The sequence below is a fragment of the Aplidium turbinatum genome, chromosome 1 (assembly GCF_918807975.1).
Source record: "Aplidium turbinatum chromosome 1, kaAplTurb1.1, whole genome shotgun sequence".
Taxonomy (NCBI): domain Eukaryota; kingdom Metazoa; phylum Chordata; class Ascidiacea; order Aplousobranchia; family Polyclinidae; genus Aplidium; species Aplidium turbinatum.
The window spans coordinates 43,258,782-43,277,824 of NC_137472.1; the positions used below are offsets into that span (position 1 = coordinate 43,258,782).

Here is a 19,043-nt window from a genome sequence, read left to right on the forward strand (position 1 = left end):
TAATTTTAAGGAGGGTAGTAATCACATTTGCGCAACAAATGGTTTTGTTTTACAACTCATTTAGGTCCCTGGTGTTACTATTTTCAATGTAGCATCTTTTCCACCACTTGCGTGTTTTACGTATTGTTGTTACTACGATATTTAATTTTTTAGATGCAATGGCTAATTTCCTCAAAAAGGCAAAATTCTACACCAAAACGTTTTAATTTGTTGATGTCATACAGTAATGTCGTCAAATGATGTTCAATCCAATTCGCTGTTAGTCTTTTGGTTCTGTACAATTAGTTCTTACAATTAACGTTTTATGGCAGTGAGAACGATTTTTATTGGTTGAAACGGCATTAGTTTACTTTTCGTCAGACTTCATTCTTCTTCTCTCGTTTGACTTGTAGTAGCTTAGATTGGCAATGCCTTCTCGTGCACAATGACAAGTAGTCAGACTTCATTAGCTTGTCCCAATGAAGTAAGCCCAGGTTGTAATTTACCTATTTATAGGTAAAAGAGAGCAGAAATAAGGAAAACAATGTGAAAACTTTGACAACACCTGCTTGGCCTTGAGGAATGCGCACTAAACTTTAGGCTTGAAGTATTCTCCATTCTTGCCAAAGGCTGGTCTTTGGTTCACCGTGCAGCACTCGAAACAATATTCATAAAAAAATATTTTCTACACTTACGCCGCCAAAAAGAATTTATTTATGCCCCAAAACTTCTTCGGTGGCCTGAAATTACTTCACTTCTTTTGTCAAAATTTCCATGTTTTTTTTCTGGTTTCTTCTGGGCAACCTATAAATTCCTTACCACATTTAAGTTGATTTCATTCTGACGATAAGCTCTTGAAGAAAGTCAGAAGAAACGTACTGGAGCTTCGAGCAATAGAAAACTCTTTTCCCATGTTCAACTTCTGTACCATAAATCAATCTACTTTCGCAAAATTCATTTTCCCATACAAATCAGAAATAGATTTTCTTGGTGCGACAAGCTACTTTTATAAAAGCCAAACAAATGACAGCGTCGCTGAAAGGGATCGTGTTTTAGATACCCTGGTTGACTTCGTATCTGCTCTAGAAAACTTGACACCATTTGGATTCTTTATTTCCGTTAAAATAAACCAGAATTGAGTTTACATACCGGTACCTACCTTGATTTAGGCGCAGTCATTAAAAATAGCCCACATGTGAATTTTTGAGGGGATGTGGTGCTCACACGCATGGCCGGATTTACCAATAGGCTAGGCAGGCTGAAGCCTAGGGCCTCAACGTCAAGGGGCCTCGAAATTCGGTTTCGAAGTTGGTAATTCTGTTAAAAACTTGACAAGTTTAAACCCTACCTAAAGTATATATATACCAAGCCTTTCAGAGTAGAAAATTCTATACACAACTAGTTTGACAGACTTTCTAAGCGAAATTAGAAATGAGTTTGACGAGTTTGATCACCAGGTAAAAGCAACCTTGCCGAATATTAACTACAGATCTGTCACTAGGAGACAAAGAAATGCACCTGACCCTTTAAGTGAACTCTCTTCAAAAGAAAGGTTTAAAATAAATTTCTTTATCTCTATGCTCGACGCACTTGAAGCCAATTTAAGAAGAAGAGCTAATGTGTACCGTGACATTGCAGAAATGTTCCTCTTTCTTGCTAATCTGAAAGCAACTAAGGTAGAAATTGTACGAGACGTAGGACTTTTAAAGGAAGCGTATCCGGAAGATGTTGATCCGAAACTTACTGATGAACTTCTACATTTTCATTTGTACGTGAGACAAACACAAAACCAAGGGCTTACCGGTACAGAAGAGCAATCTATTTCCTTGCCTCATGGAGACCTTCATGAAATTATGTGCAAGGAAAAAATTAAAACTGCCTTTCCTAATGTGGAAACAATATTAAGACTGTTTCTAAGCTTAATGGTCACTAACTGCAGAGAGATCTTTCTCAAGGCTCAAAAGCATCAAAAATAAACTGAGATCGACAATGTTTCAAGAAAGGTTGTCCGCACTGAGCATTCTGTGCATTGAGAGTGACAAACTTAATCAAATAAATTTTGATAAACTTTTGCATGATTTTGCTTTGACGAAAGCTAAAAAATAATTTGGTAACATAGTCTTACTCTATTTGATGGCTGTAAATATTTCTTATGTCCTCGTAAATAAACTTTACAATTATTATAACGGTTGTTTGATCAATAAAATTAAAAGCAAAATTGCCTTCACTAAATTTTTATTTTTTTAATTAAAAATTTGCACCCATAAATGTGGAAAATGAAAAGAACGAAGAGTTTAATGCACTCATATTTTTAACATTAAGACATGTGATGTTGTTTAGAGAGAAATTCTGAGCTCAAAAATAGGGAGGGCAGGGGCGCCGCAAGCGGGGGGGCAGGGGTCAATTATTCTGCAGATGGAGGGGCAAGGGGGGGCAATGGTGCCCTTTTAAAGTCATATAAGCTACCGCACATTTTGCAATACAACAATTTCTGCTATTCGCTTTTAGACTAATTATAATCTTTCATTTTTGCCTCAAAATATTATTTACGGCACAAAATTAGGCCTTAAAACTAGTTTTTTTTTTTCGGCGGCCAAGTCTGCGTGCTTGGAGGCCAAAATACAAATAACGATAGCACAAGTAAATAGAATTAAACTTGCAACAATGCTGAAATGATCACTTGGCGTTGTTGAAGTCTGGGCCTGGGCGACGTCCTACAATAGAATCGTTGCACCACGCAATAACTGCTTCATTGGGATTGTAATGCAGTACTTCGGGACCATCTAACGACACTCGCACGAGTGTCTCCAATGTGGCTAATTGAAAAAAAGTTCGCCACTCCCCTAGAATTGTGTTTAGCAACGAAAAACAACGTTCGACATGTGTTGACGATGACGGCAAGGTAATAAAATAAGTATTTCAATGATGTGAAGGACATTAGCCTATTAGAAGAAGCATATCTTTTGCAAAATATGATCAAAAAATGTTTTCCCCTCGGATGTCAACTAACCTTGTTCTCCTTTTTAACAACGATTTAATGTCCGACAACATCGAATCGACATAAAAACGACAATATTGCCAGCCCATGTAAATTAGCACTTCGGATTAAGACTTTGTTAAAATTTACGTCGGGAATTACAAACAAGACTTATAGCTGATGATCGCAGCTGGATAAATTCCATCAATAACAAATATTCTCGCACAATGCAACAGTGGCGATTATGACGCGCTGACCTAATTTTGCGTCACTCTTTGGTATTACATATTTTCGACAATTAATCCACGATCATTCTATTGCGAAATTAAATAATTGGCTAGAAGAAACCGGCGGCCAAACTTGGCCGATTGAGGAGGTAGCACCGGCGATCATTCAAGCACTACTTAGCGGCCATGGCCGCAGGCTGCTTTAAGGCTTGACAATAGGTTACATCGTTATAACATAGCATGATGCCCTTCTTTGTATACCGGACACTTGTAGGCTATCATTACTCAATACCAGTGACGTTCGGTGGCTTAAACCGTTGGGAAAGCAACTTGTAAATATGCTGCAGCAAGGTAGTAGGCCTAGGCACGAAGGGCGTAACCGTCGGGCGAAGCCCGAAGGCGTGTTGCCGAAGGCAACACTTCCAGCGGGGGGTCTGGGGGCCTCCCCCAGAAATTTTTGAAAAACACTTCCAATTTGGTGCGTTCTGAGAGCATTTTCAAAACAAATCAAACATAAAAATCTGTCAAATTGTGCTTCGCCTATGTCGTGATCATACATCCATTTAATGTTTAGAAGTCATGAACAATCTTAATTTTAACGTTGCAGGACCAAAATCCAGTGTTAGACATGGAATAATAGTTGTCTAAATATTTAATTCGTCATGAATGTTCATTCTGAGATATTCAGTTAGGCCTACACTACAAAAACTAACACTTAGGTCTAAACATTACAACCGCAAGCAATTTGTACAGAAAGCTGGATAAGTTTGCCTCCTGCGTATAGAAGCTTAACAAACTAAATATTACATCCGCACCTGAACGTTCATTGGCGAAGTAACGTTATATCAACGCTGTAAAAAGGGCAAAGGCATGACTATGAAAGCTAGTAGGCTAAAGCACAGTACATGGCGAGGAGACATAAAAAAACAGCAACAATTATTTCGGCATTATGATGCTTGTGCTGTGTACCGTGACGACACCATTCTGACGAGTTAGTCTAGCCGCTCTAGCGAATGTACGCATTGACGTCACTGGGAAAGCAAGACTCACCTGGTCTCACCATAACACATCTGATTGGCTAAGCAGCTGGTGACGTTTTGCAAAACGAGTGATGATTGGATAAAACGAAGGCGTTTTTTGACATTTTTGAATCTGGGTAAGCAACTTTGATAGTTGCTTGCCTTGGAGCCTCAGTGATTGTTTCTGACAGAAGCGTTTGCGTTAATTGGCATTTATAGGCAAGACATGCAGTTTGGTGAGGATTTAGACTACTCACAAGCGTTACGAGCAATTCTAGTCACGAATACAGTAATTTTCAAGTTAAAATAGACATGATAAAAATAATAAGAAGTTAAACCTAGAATTCAGTCATTATACTTTGCATAGTTTTCGCTCAGGTAAGCACTGCTTTCCTTGCTTTCCCTCACCGATCGTCACTGCTCAATACATAGTGAGCTGATAGATTAGCATTATCGCTATATTTTATCTTAAAACTTTAAAAAAATTGGTCTTTTAGTAAACAAAAGTGCCTTTTTTTCGCAATGTTGCCCCCCAGTTAAAAATCGTTCCGGCGCCCCTGAGGAAGGGCCTCACAAATGAAATAGCCTAGGGCCTCTCATGGTCTAAATCCGGCCCTGCTCACACGCCTCACCTGTAGCCTACGTCATCAGTTTCTATGTTCCAACAGAAATCAATTCTAGTGAAGACAAGCCTTTTTGCTTTTACAATCAATTGGAAGCTGCTATTTTCATCTAAGTTTATACCAAAACATTTTTGCTTTCACAATAAATTGGAAGCTGCTATCTTCATCTAAGTTTATACCAAAACATTTCATGGTGTTTCTAGCCAGAGATTGTTGCAAATTAAGAAAGGATAATGTCGAGCAGTTGGAAAACATTCACTAGGCTAGCCTACATGAAAAAATCATTGATTATGGAGACAGATATTTGACAAAACACCTAAACTTTCTCGATTTCCACATAAACCAAATCGACCATGGATGCACATTAATAGCACAAACAAATTCATCATATTGTCAATTAATAACGGGTTAGATCAGTGATAAACTGCGGAGCATATTCATCTTTAGAAATAGGCTCAGATCATAGATTTTATCATGCTTCTTCAGGATGAAGTTTTACAAAAAAAGAACTAGCAATCTTTAACTCATTGTAGGCTTAGATAATGCTATGGGATCCAGTCTTAGCAATGCAGATAAGCAAATAGATTCAGTAGAACTAGTAGGCTAATTAGTACGGAGATTGGGGATTTCTAGCAGGCATGGAGGAACCATTTTAAAAGTAGGTGGGCCAGGCAAAAATATCATTACGTTAACTTTTCGTGCAAAGTAAATTTATTTGAGTTAACCTTTATGATAAAAGGTAATAACTGGATAAGTAGCCAATAAATGACGTTGCCATACCGATGAAACCTTTAGCTTCTAATTTTGATCTACACCGGGAGCAAGGTTGGCATTTGACTAGCATTTTTTGTTTGTGGATTAGTGAAAAAGAAAGTGAAAATAAATGATAAAAATTGAAGGCCTCTCCGAAAAAAAAAAGCTTGATTCCTCAATCAAATCAGTTCTTTTTTTACTTTGATTTGACGATTGTGTCTACAGACGTTAATCTATGTGGAAAAGGCTTATTTGCTACTGGTTAAGTTGTAGCTTTGCTTCTATTTAAGACCTCGCAATGTTGTGTACCGAGATTGATAAAAGTAGTTTTTCAAATTTATCAGTTGAAAAATTATAAAAAATTATTTCACAAATTATCATCGCATACTCTTCAGATTTTTGAAATTTTTATTTTAAATGATTTTCCCTTCTGTCTGCTGGTTTTTTCCTATGTGACGTCAAAAGCGAATTAATGGAAAGGTTATCTTTAGTGTCCATTAAAAGGCTTTTTCAAACGTTAAAAACCGCCGCCAATTGCTGATAGACAGAGTTTTTGTGATATCTTTGTTTATTTAAACAGATTGTTTTTCAAAGATGGATCGAATACTAAGAATAGGCCTAAATGGCTATAGAAAAACAACATTGCTTCATATTCTATACCTCCAACAGTTGACTTGTTTTTTTATTGTATTACGTTATTCGAAGACACCTTTAGTTCTTCAATTCATAAAGGCCCCAACAAAACATTAGACATTATGTCTGGTAACCTCTATAGCTATAAATTGGGTTGCACTGATAGCATGAGTTTGTTGAAGGTTGAGTGACGATACCAGTTCTAAACTAAAACATTTCGTTTCGAAGTAAAATTTCTGTCTGTGGTTTTCTTTGAAAGTAAAGGTGCTAACTTGGTCTCGTCAGGAGTTCAAAACAAAACTCGCATCAAATGTTCTAACCGGTCAGGCAGGCTTTCTTTGACAACAAAAATATTTCGTTTCACTGCAGATTTCCTTCTTTATTTCATTTCGCCTAAAATTCTATTTATTGCTCCTGACATGGTATTCGGAGTTTGTGCTGAATATGTTGTTATGTCATCAGTGGCGTAGCCAAGGGGTGGGGGGGTTTGGGGTTACAATCCCCCCTTTTGGCACGCGTGTGACGTCACGATATTAAAAGTGATGCTTTCAGTCTAAAAAAATTGCCTACTTTTAAACAAAATTGCATTAAAAAAGCGAGTTTTGCCAATACCAAACATTCAAACATCTCAGCCAGGAACTAGCAACAAGAAAACATAGAGACTTAGCTTTATTTCCGAAAAATGCCGAAGAAAACATGATCTTATCCTTTTGCTATGCCACCGGACAGCACCATTTTACAGGAATATTCGTACCCATATTTTTTGTTGAAAATGCTCTCAGAATGCACCAAATTCAAAGTAATTTTTTAAAATTTTCTGGGGGAAGCCCCCCAGACCCCCGCAGCTGGCTGGTCAAAACCCCCCCTTTCAAAATTCCTGACTACGCTACTGTATGTCATCATCAAAACAGTGGAAACGGAGCACCTACACGGCAATTAGGCTAGTAAGATGCATGGAGACTGTTGAAAATAAAACAGCATTGTTGCAATAAAAGCGTGATACTACAATTAAATGTCGTAATTTAATGGTATCTCCGGGTCCCTAAAACACAATGTCTCGAAAAAAACATGAAACGTCTCTTTATTCATAGCGTGACACGCCAGCGTCAAAGCGAATAAGAGCATTGTCTGTAATGTTTTTTAGATCATTGTTATCACAGGAAAGGCTTAAGGGGGCAGTTGGTGAGAATGTGCTTCATCGTCTGATTGTCTAAGTCACAATCACACATTGGGTCGGAAGTCATTTTCCATTGAAAAATGTTGGTTTTATTTCTACCGACTCCGCAGCGGGCTCTATTCAAGCAACACCACTCTCTTTTCACAAGCTTGTTCTAGGCTTTTGGAAGGACTTGGGAATGGGATAGCAGGATGTTGTAGCCAGGGAATGGGATGGGATGGAAGATGGAAGGCATATTTTGTGATAGATGGAAAATGTCAAAGATGGGATGGAAGACAGTCTTCCATCAATCCATCTCAATTTCATTATTAACTTTCTAGCCTAACACGGTTTAAAACATAAAAAAATTGTTAAAATAACTTGAGTAAAAGTTGCTATTTGATTATGTTCCTTGAACTTAATTCAATTTTCGGTTTGTATTAAACCAACGCGACTGTTGTCTGAACGGTTGTTCGAGAACGAAAAGTCGACAACATTCACATTGTCACGATTTCTTTCTATCTCTTACCAGGAAAAAGACTTGGAAAGATTCAATGACGTAGTTTAATGGGTTATAACCGAAAAGCAGTCAATTAAATGTCGAATAATTCTACTAGTGGAATGATAATCTAACTTCTTGAAGGACTTTAACGAACGGCTTCTCAAATAACTCTAATTTTGATCAGAAATTATATCAGCATCAATTCTCATCTACTTGTATTCGATTACTTCAACTCTCAATCAACAATAATTTCTGCATCAACTACCAATCCACAACTCATAACACAACTCTCATAACCAACTCAATAATAATCATCATAATAATCCATTACGCAAATTACACCACTATTTATAAAAGGTTTGTTCGGTCTAGTAACTTCGAGAAGGTTACGTAGTGTTGCATCACACGAACTCATCGTCGGTCACGTAGCATTGAGCGGCATAAACAAGCAAGTTTAAAGAAGTCTAAAGAATGTCACGTAGGAGTAGAGGACTGTTACATAATACAGATTTCGTCATCAGAGGTTACTTTAGGTCAATACCCGATAATAACACATCGCTCAAAATTCCATAATGAAAACAGCACATTCTGTCAAGACGCAAAGCAGCCCGACGCGAGGCCTTACACATTGATTGTGACACACATGAAACAAGCATCTGATCCTACGCACCACCAACCCGCAAAAACACATTGACGATACACTTGGAGGCACCGAAAAAAACAAACAGCCATCTAAGCTGCCCCTGATGCTTCAAATAAATAGACAAAACACGGAAACAGCCACTCCAACGCATTCCATCTCGCTGCGCTCCATGTACCACAAGTGTCGAAGTTGCATCGAAACAAGACTTCATATATGCTGCAGGTCTTCTAGTCTTCCAACACCAGACTGTACGAATCTTAATCTTTAGAAAAATACTGCTGTTAAATGTTTAGCTCAAATTTACCTTATAGTTCGTGGGCTAACTTGTGATATATACAATTTACAGGAATAACAAAATTTGCCGATGGAAGATGGGGATGGAAAATAGAAAAAAAATTGACATGGAATGGAAGAAAATCTCAGAATAAAAAATGGAAAAAATGTCTTCCATTCCATACCCTGTGTAGTTTATCATGTGCTCAACGTAAATGATACCGAAAAAAATTGTCTGCATTTATTGTGATACAACACTAATGTTTTGTGATACTCTGTGGTTCAAAACTTGTAACCATTTTTTGACGTTGCATTTAGCATAGGAAACAATTATTTAACAGTGGAAGCTCTGGTATGACGACCGTTTGATAACATGCTTGAAGGTGGACCGGAAGCTATTGGTCGTAGTCTTTGCAAAGGTTGCCAATCGTTCCATAACATATTGCACAAATACACAGGTAGAACGGTTCACTGTCAATTGAACTTCAATTCAAAAAAGTTATGCCAGTGATAAAAATTGTTTTATTTTTATTTTTTACGAATAAGTAGTAAATTCGACAAACAAAACTCAGCTGAAAATATCAATCACGATGTTTTATGGCAAACCTTGAAACCCTCTACACGAGCTATAGACTAGCGTACGAAGAGTTGCGTATTTAGAAATGAGCATTATCATTTATTGGGAGAGTTGTAAAGTTATAAATTGCATCCTACGCTGTTATTTTCAACCTTGTCGATGGAAGTAACTTCTTAATTAACTTTACCACCGGCCAATTCATTATCTAATCTTTCATCAAGCAGACTAAAATTTGCTTTTAAGACTTTGTGTTGTGCGCTTTGACTTATTGCTTTTGACCACTAAATTCAGCATTGCAGTTTGACTGCACAACTTCTCTTAAATTTATGTTTATTTGAAAAGATGAGAGATATATTGCAACAACGAAATAAAGCACGACGCTGATTCTGGAAAATGATCATAAACATTTTTTGCTGCAATGAAGCAATCGGCTCACAACAGAGCAATGCAAAATGCTGTCGCTTTCTTTAGCTAATGGTGTGCGAGCAGCGGTGTCTATTACTGCTGTGTAGCCTACACCCTACAGCAGCACAATACGTATACATAAACCACACAGAAAAAACAATAAGCGCTATGTGTCTCAGACACAAGTACTGAAAATATATATAAAAGCAATTTAGTATGTGGCAGTCATTATCACATCTCGGTCTCTTTGATTTCACATTGAAGATCAAAGTTGAAATAGAAGTAGGCCTAGACAAAATTTATTGTAAAAGTACAATTGAATTAAGGCAATTGTGTACTTTATAAGTAATTTTAATTTTGTGTTTATTAGATAAGTTAGCCAAACAAAGCTAAAGCTAAATTTAAAAATATAGTGTGCAATGTATAGGCTACAAAAGCAGAAATTAGTTTTCGATGTATTATTAGTTCACGTTTTGCGTTGTTAGCAAGCTATTAACTAATTACAAATGCACTGATTGCAATATTCGTAACATCGATAGCGTTTGTCTAGCACAGATCATCTTCAGTGAAACCCATTGTTATTAAGCTAAGTACTAAGTAGGGTTGCGATTTCGAACAATCAAGTCACTGCTAAAGTCTTAACTCAATTTTTTAAAATTACATTTGGAGTTTACCAAACAAAGGTGTAGCAATGGCATTCAGTAAAAATATAACACAAGCCTTGCACGTGTTCAAATTTGCTGTAAAAGTAGGCATACAAACAAGCAATAATGTTGCCGCAGACAGGTCAGTGAAATGGGTTAAGGTTAAGCTATCGGGCTGAACAGAAGCTTAGTTACCATCGTCCTTGTATAAAAGAAGTGGCAGTGGTGCATTTTGAAGGGCAATAAGAGGACGAAACAGAGCTCACACTCTGAAAATATTTACTTTGGAAGCATAATTATAAACAATCTTGCTTAGAAATCATTCCAAACATTTTCATACTACTCAACTAAAATTTTATTAATCAATCATTTGATGCATGTTTCATCGCGGTTAAAACAGTGCAGCTTTTTGCCCAGTAGGCCTACTTGCATTACAGTAGAGTAGAACACACTGTAACAGCGTGGCAATCAGAGTGTAACATTGCGCTGTTCAAATCTGCCTCACATTGCAACCTGAAGGACAAGTTTCAAGTAGGCCGACAATTAGAATATTTTTCTATTTTTTGAATCAATAACAGCCCATTTCTTAATCTGAAAGTACAGTAGAGAAGGTAGGCTACTACTGGTAGCCTGCTGGTCAGTAGCCTAGAATAACATTAAGTAAAACAAACATGAGAAAACTGTAGGTAGAAATAATTTATAGAAAGAAATAAAGTATGCGACATCAATGCTAATGTAAGAAAGAAAAATTTCACTGTAACGTCTGAACAAATAATGCATCGTCAAAAGCTTATGTCCAATGTCCATAGACCATACACGCAAGCCTAGGTAAGTTAGTTGTCAAAACAATTGTGAAAAGCATGTCGTCTGCTTATTTCAACACCGATAACCACATTGTACTGCATGAGCGAAAAAATAACATTTTGCTTTTTACTTCTCCCCAACTCATTCATAAGGTTGTTCACGCATCATTGAACATGGCATCAATCATTCATAGCAAAAAATATTCATGATTTCAAGTAGAGTTCTTATTTTCATCGTTTTTGAAATAACTACATTCGAAGCAACTTTTTCATTAAGCAAGGTCTACATTTTTTAAAACGTAAAGTCCATTCTTTCTGAAAAATTTCCCAACAAAATTTAATCAACTGAAAGTTAAATTTTTGACAGTCAGAAAAAAATATGCTATAGTACTTCACCATGATAGCACTTGCAATTACACTACAGTAGAATTCGCCTATAGTGACACCTGAAGGGACCGCGGAAAAAGTGTCACCATAACCGAAGTGTCACTGTAGACGAATTCTACTCAACTGTTGCGTATGCAAACGGGACTTTGCAACAGGTGTCACTATAGACGAAGTGTCACTATAACCAAAGTCACTATAGGCGAATTCTACTGTATATTGCTGAGATACCTATTAATATAGTTTATTTTATTTGTCATTACTGTTGTTGATGGAAATATTTTTACTACACAACACTTCATTGACGCCGAATAAATGCAAATTTTTCCACAGAAAAAAACTTGTAATTGGTAAACTTTCTATGTAACCCTGTCCAAAATCGTAAAATTCCTTTTTTTATTACTCAACTAACTACTTCAACTGAAAACAACAGAAATTCATTTTACAACAGTTAATTATAAAATAGAGTTAGTAAAAATGTTTTTTCATGAAAGTTTAGAAAAATCTCCCTCGATTCGCTCTTTTGCCTTTCAACAGTCCACAGTTGCACAATAGAAGACTTCAAATGACATTACCAATGTCCATACATGGGAAACAACTGGCAAGTTACGCTTTGACTAAATCATCAACCTTCCAAACAGTGTGAAAGATTTACTTCGGCATTGTGTTATGAATAATGCACCTTGAAAGTTATTAACGGAAATAGCCTATAACTCTCGAGCTGAAGAAGAAGAAGATACACGAGTAAAAAGCAAACGGCTACTCGCCCCTTTCTGTCTTGACGGACGTGGGGTACCAAGGTTATAATTTCCTTGCCACTTGCAAGTTAGCAATTGCTTGAAAGTTTCGCGAAATGTCTTGTTGCACAGAGCAAAGCAAAAAGGGTTTACTGTTGAGTTGATGTAACACAAGTAATAGGCAGCATCCCAAGCAGCGACCGGAATACAGCCATCTTTGTTTGTGCAAAATGTTTTATAAACTACGAAAATGTTGTAGGGAAGCCAAGTAATCAGAAACGCAAGCAAAATCGCACTCAGTGTTCTGCCTGCCTTTTTTTCATTGGAAGGTAATTTGACCTTGTTGCGTGGTTCACTTTTCGGTGAGCCCTTTTTAAATACTTTATTGTTGGAACTTGGCTTGGAAAATTTTTTAGTTTTTTGCTCACTTAGCGCAGATTTCATTTGACAGATTTCTGAATCTGTATCAGATTGCAAAATTTTCAATGCTGTAGTTTCACTTTTTGAACGAGTTGAGGGAACATTCTGTGGTATTGTTGAGATAAGCGGAGTGTCGAGTTCTCGTAAAGAAGGTTCTGAATTACTGTTCATTTCCTCTTTTGTTGAATTTGCTGTGGTAAATTTCTTTTTTATTTTGCCAAAGAAGTTTCTTGAAGACGTTTTATTATCTTTTGCTCTGTTTTCTCTGTTTTGTAAAGACAAGTTTGAAAACACAACTTCACTTTCATTCGACGAAATTGATTTCTTGGTCTTTACTGATGTGCTGTCGTGAATTAAAGGACTTATACTGAGACGAGATACAGACGAACTTGTTCTTGTCCTCAAATTCATCTTTTCTTGAATTCCCTGCTCAGATTTTGACTTGCGATGTGACAATAAGCTCAATCGAGATCGTGTGACTTTCTTATCTGCATTTTCTTGCTCCGTAGGCACGGACCCTTGTCTGTTTTCTGTTTTGTCAGCGCGCGAATCCAAATCAAGACGAGGCGATGCTGAAGGGGAATTTGTACGCTGCAGAGTTTTCCGAAAATTCAAAAAAGGCGAACTGACTGAGCGAGATTTGCGGTAACTTTTTAAATATTCCAAGTACTGCGAACACTTGCGTGTTTCTCTGTAAATAAGACCATACAAAACGCACATAACAGACACAGGTAAATAAAACGCTAGAATAGCTGTCACCAAAGTAAGAGATTTATCTTCTTCCAAGAACTGGATCAGGCATTGATCATACGCGACTGTTCGTCCGCGGACAAGTGGCCAAATTACAATTCCAGGCGACCAAAGTAAAAACGACAACACCCAAGCCAGAATAATAAATACTCTTGCTTTTGTCCTGGTTCGTTTTTTCCTGTAAGTGAAAGGCCGTGTCACTGAGAAGTAACGATCCAGACATATCAGCATAAGGTTAGCTACCGAGGCCATGCTCAAGGTGTAGTCAATGCAGAGCCATATATAGCACATGATCGGTCCCAGTGACCATTTTCTTGTAATCATGTAAATCGGGTACAGAGTCATTGATACGCATCCGATGATAAAATCTGATATGGCTAAACTGACAAGGAACATGTTGTTGATCGTGCGAAGCTGGCGGTTGTGCCGATACGATAGAATCACCAGAAGGTTGCCAAGAACAGTCAGGAACATGAGGGTGACTGCAACAATAGAGATGACGACAACCTGAAAGGCAAGAAAACAATTGTTGAAAAGCAGACTTCGACGTACGTGCGCATGTCATCGGAATACAACATAAGCGGTTTAAAGTTGGTCGAGCTGAAAGTAAATTGAGTCATCAATCCAGGACATGAAAGGCCAAACGTATCTTTATGTACCATTCAAACCAACGTCACCCACAAACTGCTACAACGCATTAGCTTACTTTGCACTTAAACTAACATGAAAACAATGCGCATTCAAAAGCAATAACATTATTAATATTTTATGGTTTAAAATACATGAGTGATTCTAAGGTTAACGCAATCAGAAGCTTTGTATGGCGTGAAAAATGATGTAAAAAATGATGAAGATTTGTCTGAATTTCAAAAATTTTAGAAAAAGATAGCAGGCTAGTTAATACAAACATTCCGATTCCATCTTTTAAAAAAACAATTTCATCTTTTATAGAACATCAAACCGCACAGAAAAAAAGACTGATGTATTCCGCAACAGTCCTATCTTAAAGGTTAAGTTTGTTTTTCTGTTTAGCAGTTGCTGTTCAGTGATATTTTGAAGTTTTAAATGCAACGTCTTTCACGACAATCTTGAGCTCAAATCATTTTTTGTGGATCTGTCTTCGTGGTCAGCAGTGATTGCAATGGCGACATAAATTATGTAAAGCTCTTTCTTTGCTTAAAAAAAGAATAAGCAAGGCAAGTAGGAAATCACCATGAGCAGCTTCAAAAAGCTAAAAACAAACCATAAACAGGAGAAAAAAGAACGATGAGGTGAAAAATATATATTACTTTGTGATCGAATTGCTTTGCCATCTTTCAATAAAGTCTGCGCAATGATATACCCTACATTGAAAACAATCTTCAACATCGGTTTACTGCAAGTAACACTGGCATCATAATAATACTTGTGCTAACACAACTAAATAACTGAAAAATGCACGAAAAATCTTCTGTGCCCCAAAGGTAAGCTGCGTTCAGCTCGGTAAGTAAATATGGTAGAAGATCTTTGCAATAGCGTACTCCGTACTGCCCTACACAATGGTCATTTATCGATTAACAGTCGTTTCACAACAGTTCATGTATTTCAGGTGGCCGTTGTTGCTCTACGTAACTTCATATTACGACTTTTCGGATGAAAGAACATAATCGGTGCTGTTTCAAAAATGTTTATGTTTGAACAGTCAAACCCAGTTTTTTGAGAAGCGATTTAAAAAACGCTAACTATTCGATCATCACGCTTGTTCAGAAACAGAAAAACTCAAACGTTTTTATAGTGTTTTCAGGTGAAAATTTATAGCGCATCAAAGAATGAAACTGGCTGCTATGCTCCGTTGTTATAGCCTACGCTTCTTTAATGGGTCGCATAAGCTTTTGTTGACACAACACTTATGATTGCGTAGGTAACTCGTAGGGCAGCGTTCACTCAAAGCTACAAACCACTTTGACTTAGTAATTGAAAAGCTTTTGGTTCTATTATATTTTAAAATTTAAAACATTTCTCTTTTAGTGTTTCTTCAGTGTCATACAAACTTAGCCATATCATAATGATACAACTTTGGGCTTGAAAAGACGGCTATTGTCAATCAAATTAGTCATGGTTCGTTTACTGAATGAAGCGACACGAAAAAGATGAAGAGTAAACAAACTTTGAGTGATGTGTTTAACGATGATGACAATCCAAATTGCTGTCTTCTACCGTTTAAAATGCGTTTTCTCTCAAGCAAAATATCGATCGTAAGTGAGATAGTACAGCCACAACATAACATCAATTGAAAGGTTATCAAAATACTTTTTCACCCACTGCATGGTAATTTACTACTTAAGTATTTGTAGACTACACTAATAACTCAATCATCCTAAGAATTTGGTTGTCTTGGGCTCTTTGCGGTCAAGGTCATTATAATTGTACAGGTACTTTATAATTGAAACTTCAGCTGCTTGTGGCAACAGTTTAGGCTGCATAACTTCCATAAATCAAGCTTTGTATTGCAATTATGTTCGAGCGATACAGCACATAGCCGTAGGAGAGGTAAACATTTTGGGAGCGAACAAAATTTGCCCAAATTTTGTCTTTGCAAATACACTTTCAAAAACGCAACATTACTCGCAGTCCCTGAAGTGGTATATAGTCTAATACAGGGGTCGGGAACCTTTCTAAATAAGAGTTTGTAAACTGGTGAGATGTCGAAACATCAAGGTAAGATTGATTAGCCCAAATGACTGGACATTTTTGCCCAAATTCGTAACGTTTATTTTTTCACCTGGGAAGCGACCGTCTCCTTTTACCTTCCATCTCTTACGGCTGTGATACAGCATGTGCATTACGCAGTGACAAGTAAAGTCTTTAGTTTTTGCCTTTACAGTCGACATAAGCTTGTACATTTAATAAACACGCGTCAGTAAAATAACCCATAAAGTTGATTTAAGCAAACCATACAGTTATCGATAACAAAAAGATGGTTGTATCAGTGATTTAACAAGCAGTCTATCTGCTTCATTTTTAAAAACATGAGGCTGGTAAATATAATGAAGCTGGTAAACTGTTTGTTGCGTTGAGTAACAAGGCTTATACTAATGATACGGGACAGTCAACCGCTTCGTGGACAGTTTGCTGGGTTGGTTCACAAAACAGAAAAGTTTTATTAGTCAACCTGCATCAGCGATCGGTGAATGCACCAATCAGAATTAACTGCATACAAAAAGCTGTCAGAATATAATATCTCGCACAAAAGGTTAGTAAAAAACTTAGGACATCATGAATACAACTTGAAAACGTTACAATGCGTAATTTGAAAGCTTACAAAAGTCGTGGTTACAAATGTTGAACTATTTAATAATTAATTGAAGGATGACGTGAGCTTGTTTTTGTGATACTGTATCAAGGTTGTTTGAATCACCAAGGTTGATTCGGTAATCAGGTGCCCACCACTACAAGCATTTGCTTTTTTATTTGCTTAGTTCTTTTCTAATAAGAAATCAGACAAATGTCAATCTGACTAATGCAGTATCGGAAACACATTGCTCTTCTGCTTGGAAGTACAAAGCAGCAAAAAATTATGAAAAGATCAGTGAAATGGTCATGCATGTCATGTTGGAAATAAAAAGCGATCGTACGATTTTAAAAATTTCAGTTGATTTAACATCTACAAATGTTTAACCAAAGTAAAAAGCTGGGGTTTTGCCAGCTGGGATTCTAACCTGCGCTATTGAATGCCCTCCAATATCGACCTGTCCATTTGTGACCTCATAGTCGTCATAGGAGGTTGTATTGCTGCCAGGCCAAGCAGTACTGAGGTTAATGAATTGAGCTGTGGTTGAAGATGAAGTTTCCCGACCTTGTGTAACGCTATAATCTGATATTGTTGAAATTGCCATATTCCATATCTGCCTTTCAAGAAACGATAGTTGATGATTTCGTGTTCAGTAAAAGACAGTGACAACCTTGCTAAAGGTTGTGAACTTTAACTGAAATTTAATGATTGAACAACAAATATATCTGCAAGAAATCAATAAAAAACAAATAAAATATGAAACTTCATCAGCGACTCGAAAACTAGATTTGCCCAGTTGTTTAAAACGCTCTGCAGTGTGTTTAAGTCGGCAAAAGTAAATGCTGATTAATTGCTGAATAACTCCTAGCAGACCAAAAGCAAACAAATAACATCGCATGCTTGTGTGCGGTTTGAAACAAAAGACAAGTCTTTACAGCACAACAACCAACAGGCATTAGTTTGGAGAAGGTTGATCTATTATACAACAATATTATGCAATAGGAAAACATGGTAAAATTGTAGTCTTGAATGGTTGATGCTTTTAATTTAATTGTTACACTTGTAGTTGTTGTTGTGAGATAATTTTAAAGGACAATTTGTTTTCACTCTTTCATCACCATCAAAAAGGCGATTACAAATTTCCAAGCTATCAAATACATTATTTTTGGCATTGATTCAACGTATGCAAGTGCACACCAGATGTGTAACATGTTTGTCTATGAAACTAAAAGTGCAAGCCCATGAAAAGTTTTGCTTGTTTCATCAAAGAGACAATCGGAGAAAACATAAGCTAAGCTACACTATTTTATTATTTTAACTACCAACTTCAAGCCACAAGCAAAATAATACTGACAGCTGTAAAAACTAAATTCCACTGAACGTCGATCACAATTTACAAGTTATTTAAGCGAAGCTGTCTGCAGACGTTGAAACAATGGTAAATTGATTGATTTGATGCCTTGGAAGGAGAGAGCAATGAATTATCACAAAAGTAACAACTCTGACACGCATGACAACAAAAGTTACCCAGAAGCAAATACATCATTTTTTTTATGCAGGTTTATATGCGGTGGTTCGGGGCTCGTTTTTCCCTGACCAAGTTTTTAAGTTTAGATTTGATTAAAAACGAGCAGGCCTGTCACTTTTTGTGCAATGCAACTGCCAACATGAAAGTAAAGTATGACAGGCACAACAATGGGTTTAGTCAATTTAAGCATAAAGATTTTTACGTTTTTTTTTATGATAGGTTACACTGGCACCACATTCCAGCCACATAGTTTCCTGCAGCAGCAGCATCTTTGTGGCGTGTTGGCTAAAAAGTGCACCGTGTAAGTTGACTGTTAACTTGAAGCCAAGTTTTTTTGGTTGCAATGATTATATTTTGACTATTTTGCATTCATAAAACGTTTGTGTACGATACAGTAACAAGCGCATTAGTTTTCTACCAAACAGAGCACAGTTGTGACCTTCACCGCATGACTTAAGCTTGGTTGTAACGAAGGCATAAGCCAACGTGTTTCAGCTGTTAATGTGCTTACATGAATTTTTAACCGCTAAGCATTCGTTGAGTTTGATTGTTTATTTACAAGATTTTTGGAGCCAGCTTGATTTTAAATGTGCAGTCGAACGGTAATCTGCGCCAACCAATGGCATTAGCGCGGGACTGATTTAATTAAAAGTGCTCAAAATCTATGCAATACAACTTAAAAAGTATCTTTGCAAAACCGCAATTTGGTAAGTCATGGATGATTGCACAGCTTTTCTGT

General features: G+C 36.9%; 1 protein-coding gene across 1 annotated transcript; it reads right to left on the reverse strand.

Moving 5' to 3' along the window:
• Window positions 1-9,686: 9,686 nt before the first annotated feature.
• LOC145780342 (muscarinic acetylcholine receptor M2-like) lies at window positions 9,687-18,712 on the reverse strand. The gene is made up of 2 exons (XM_082592046.1): window positions 17,204-18,712; window positions 9,687-14,012 (listed from the first exon to the last, which is right to left on the reverse strand). The coding sequence occupies exons 1-2, from the start codon at window positions 17,378-17,380 to the stop codon at window positions 12,306-12,308; spliced, it is 1,884 nt and encodes a 627-aa protein (XP_082448172.1). The 5' UTR covers window positions 17,381-18,712; the 3' UTR covers window positions 9,687-12,305.
• Between the last annotated feature and the right edge of the window lie 331 nt (window positions 18,713-19,043).

Bases quoted from the DNA above. Each gene is read 5' to 3' on its own strand.
- LOC145780342 (XM_082592046.1), bottom strand. From the start codon at position 17,380: ATGGCAATTTCAACAATATCAGATTATAGCGTTACACAAGGTCGGGAA. The intron at 14,013-17,203 runs GTTAGAATCCCA...CTTGCCTTTCAG, and splicing joins GAGGGCATTCAATAGCGCAG to GTTGTCGTCATCTCTATTGT.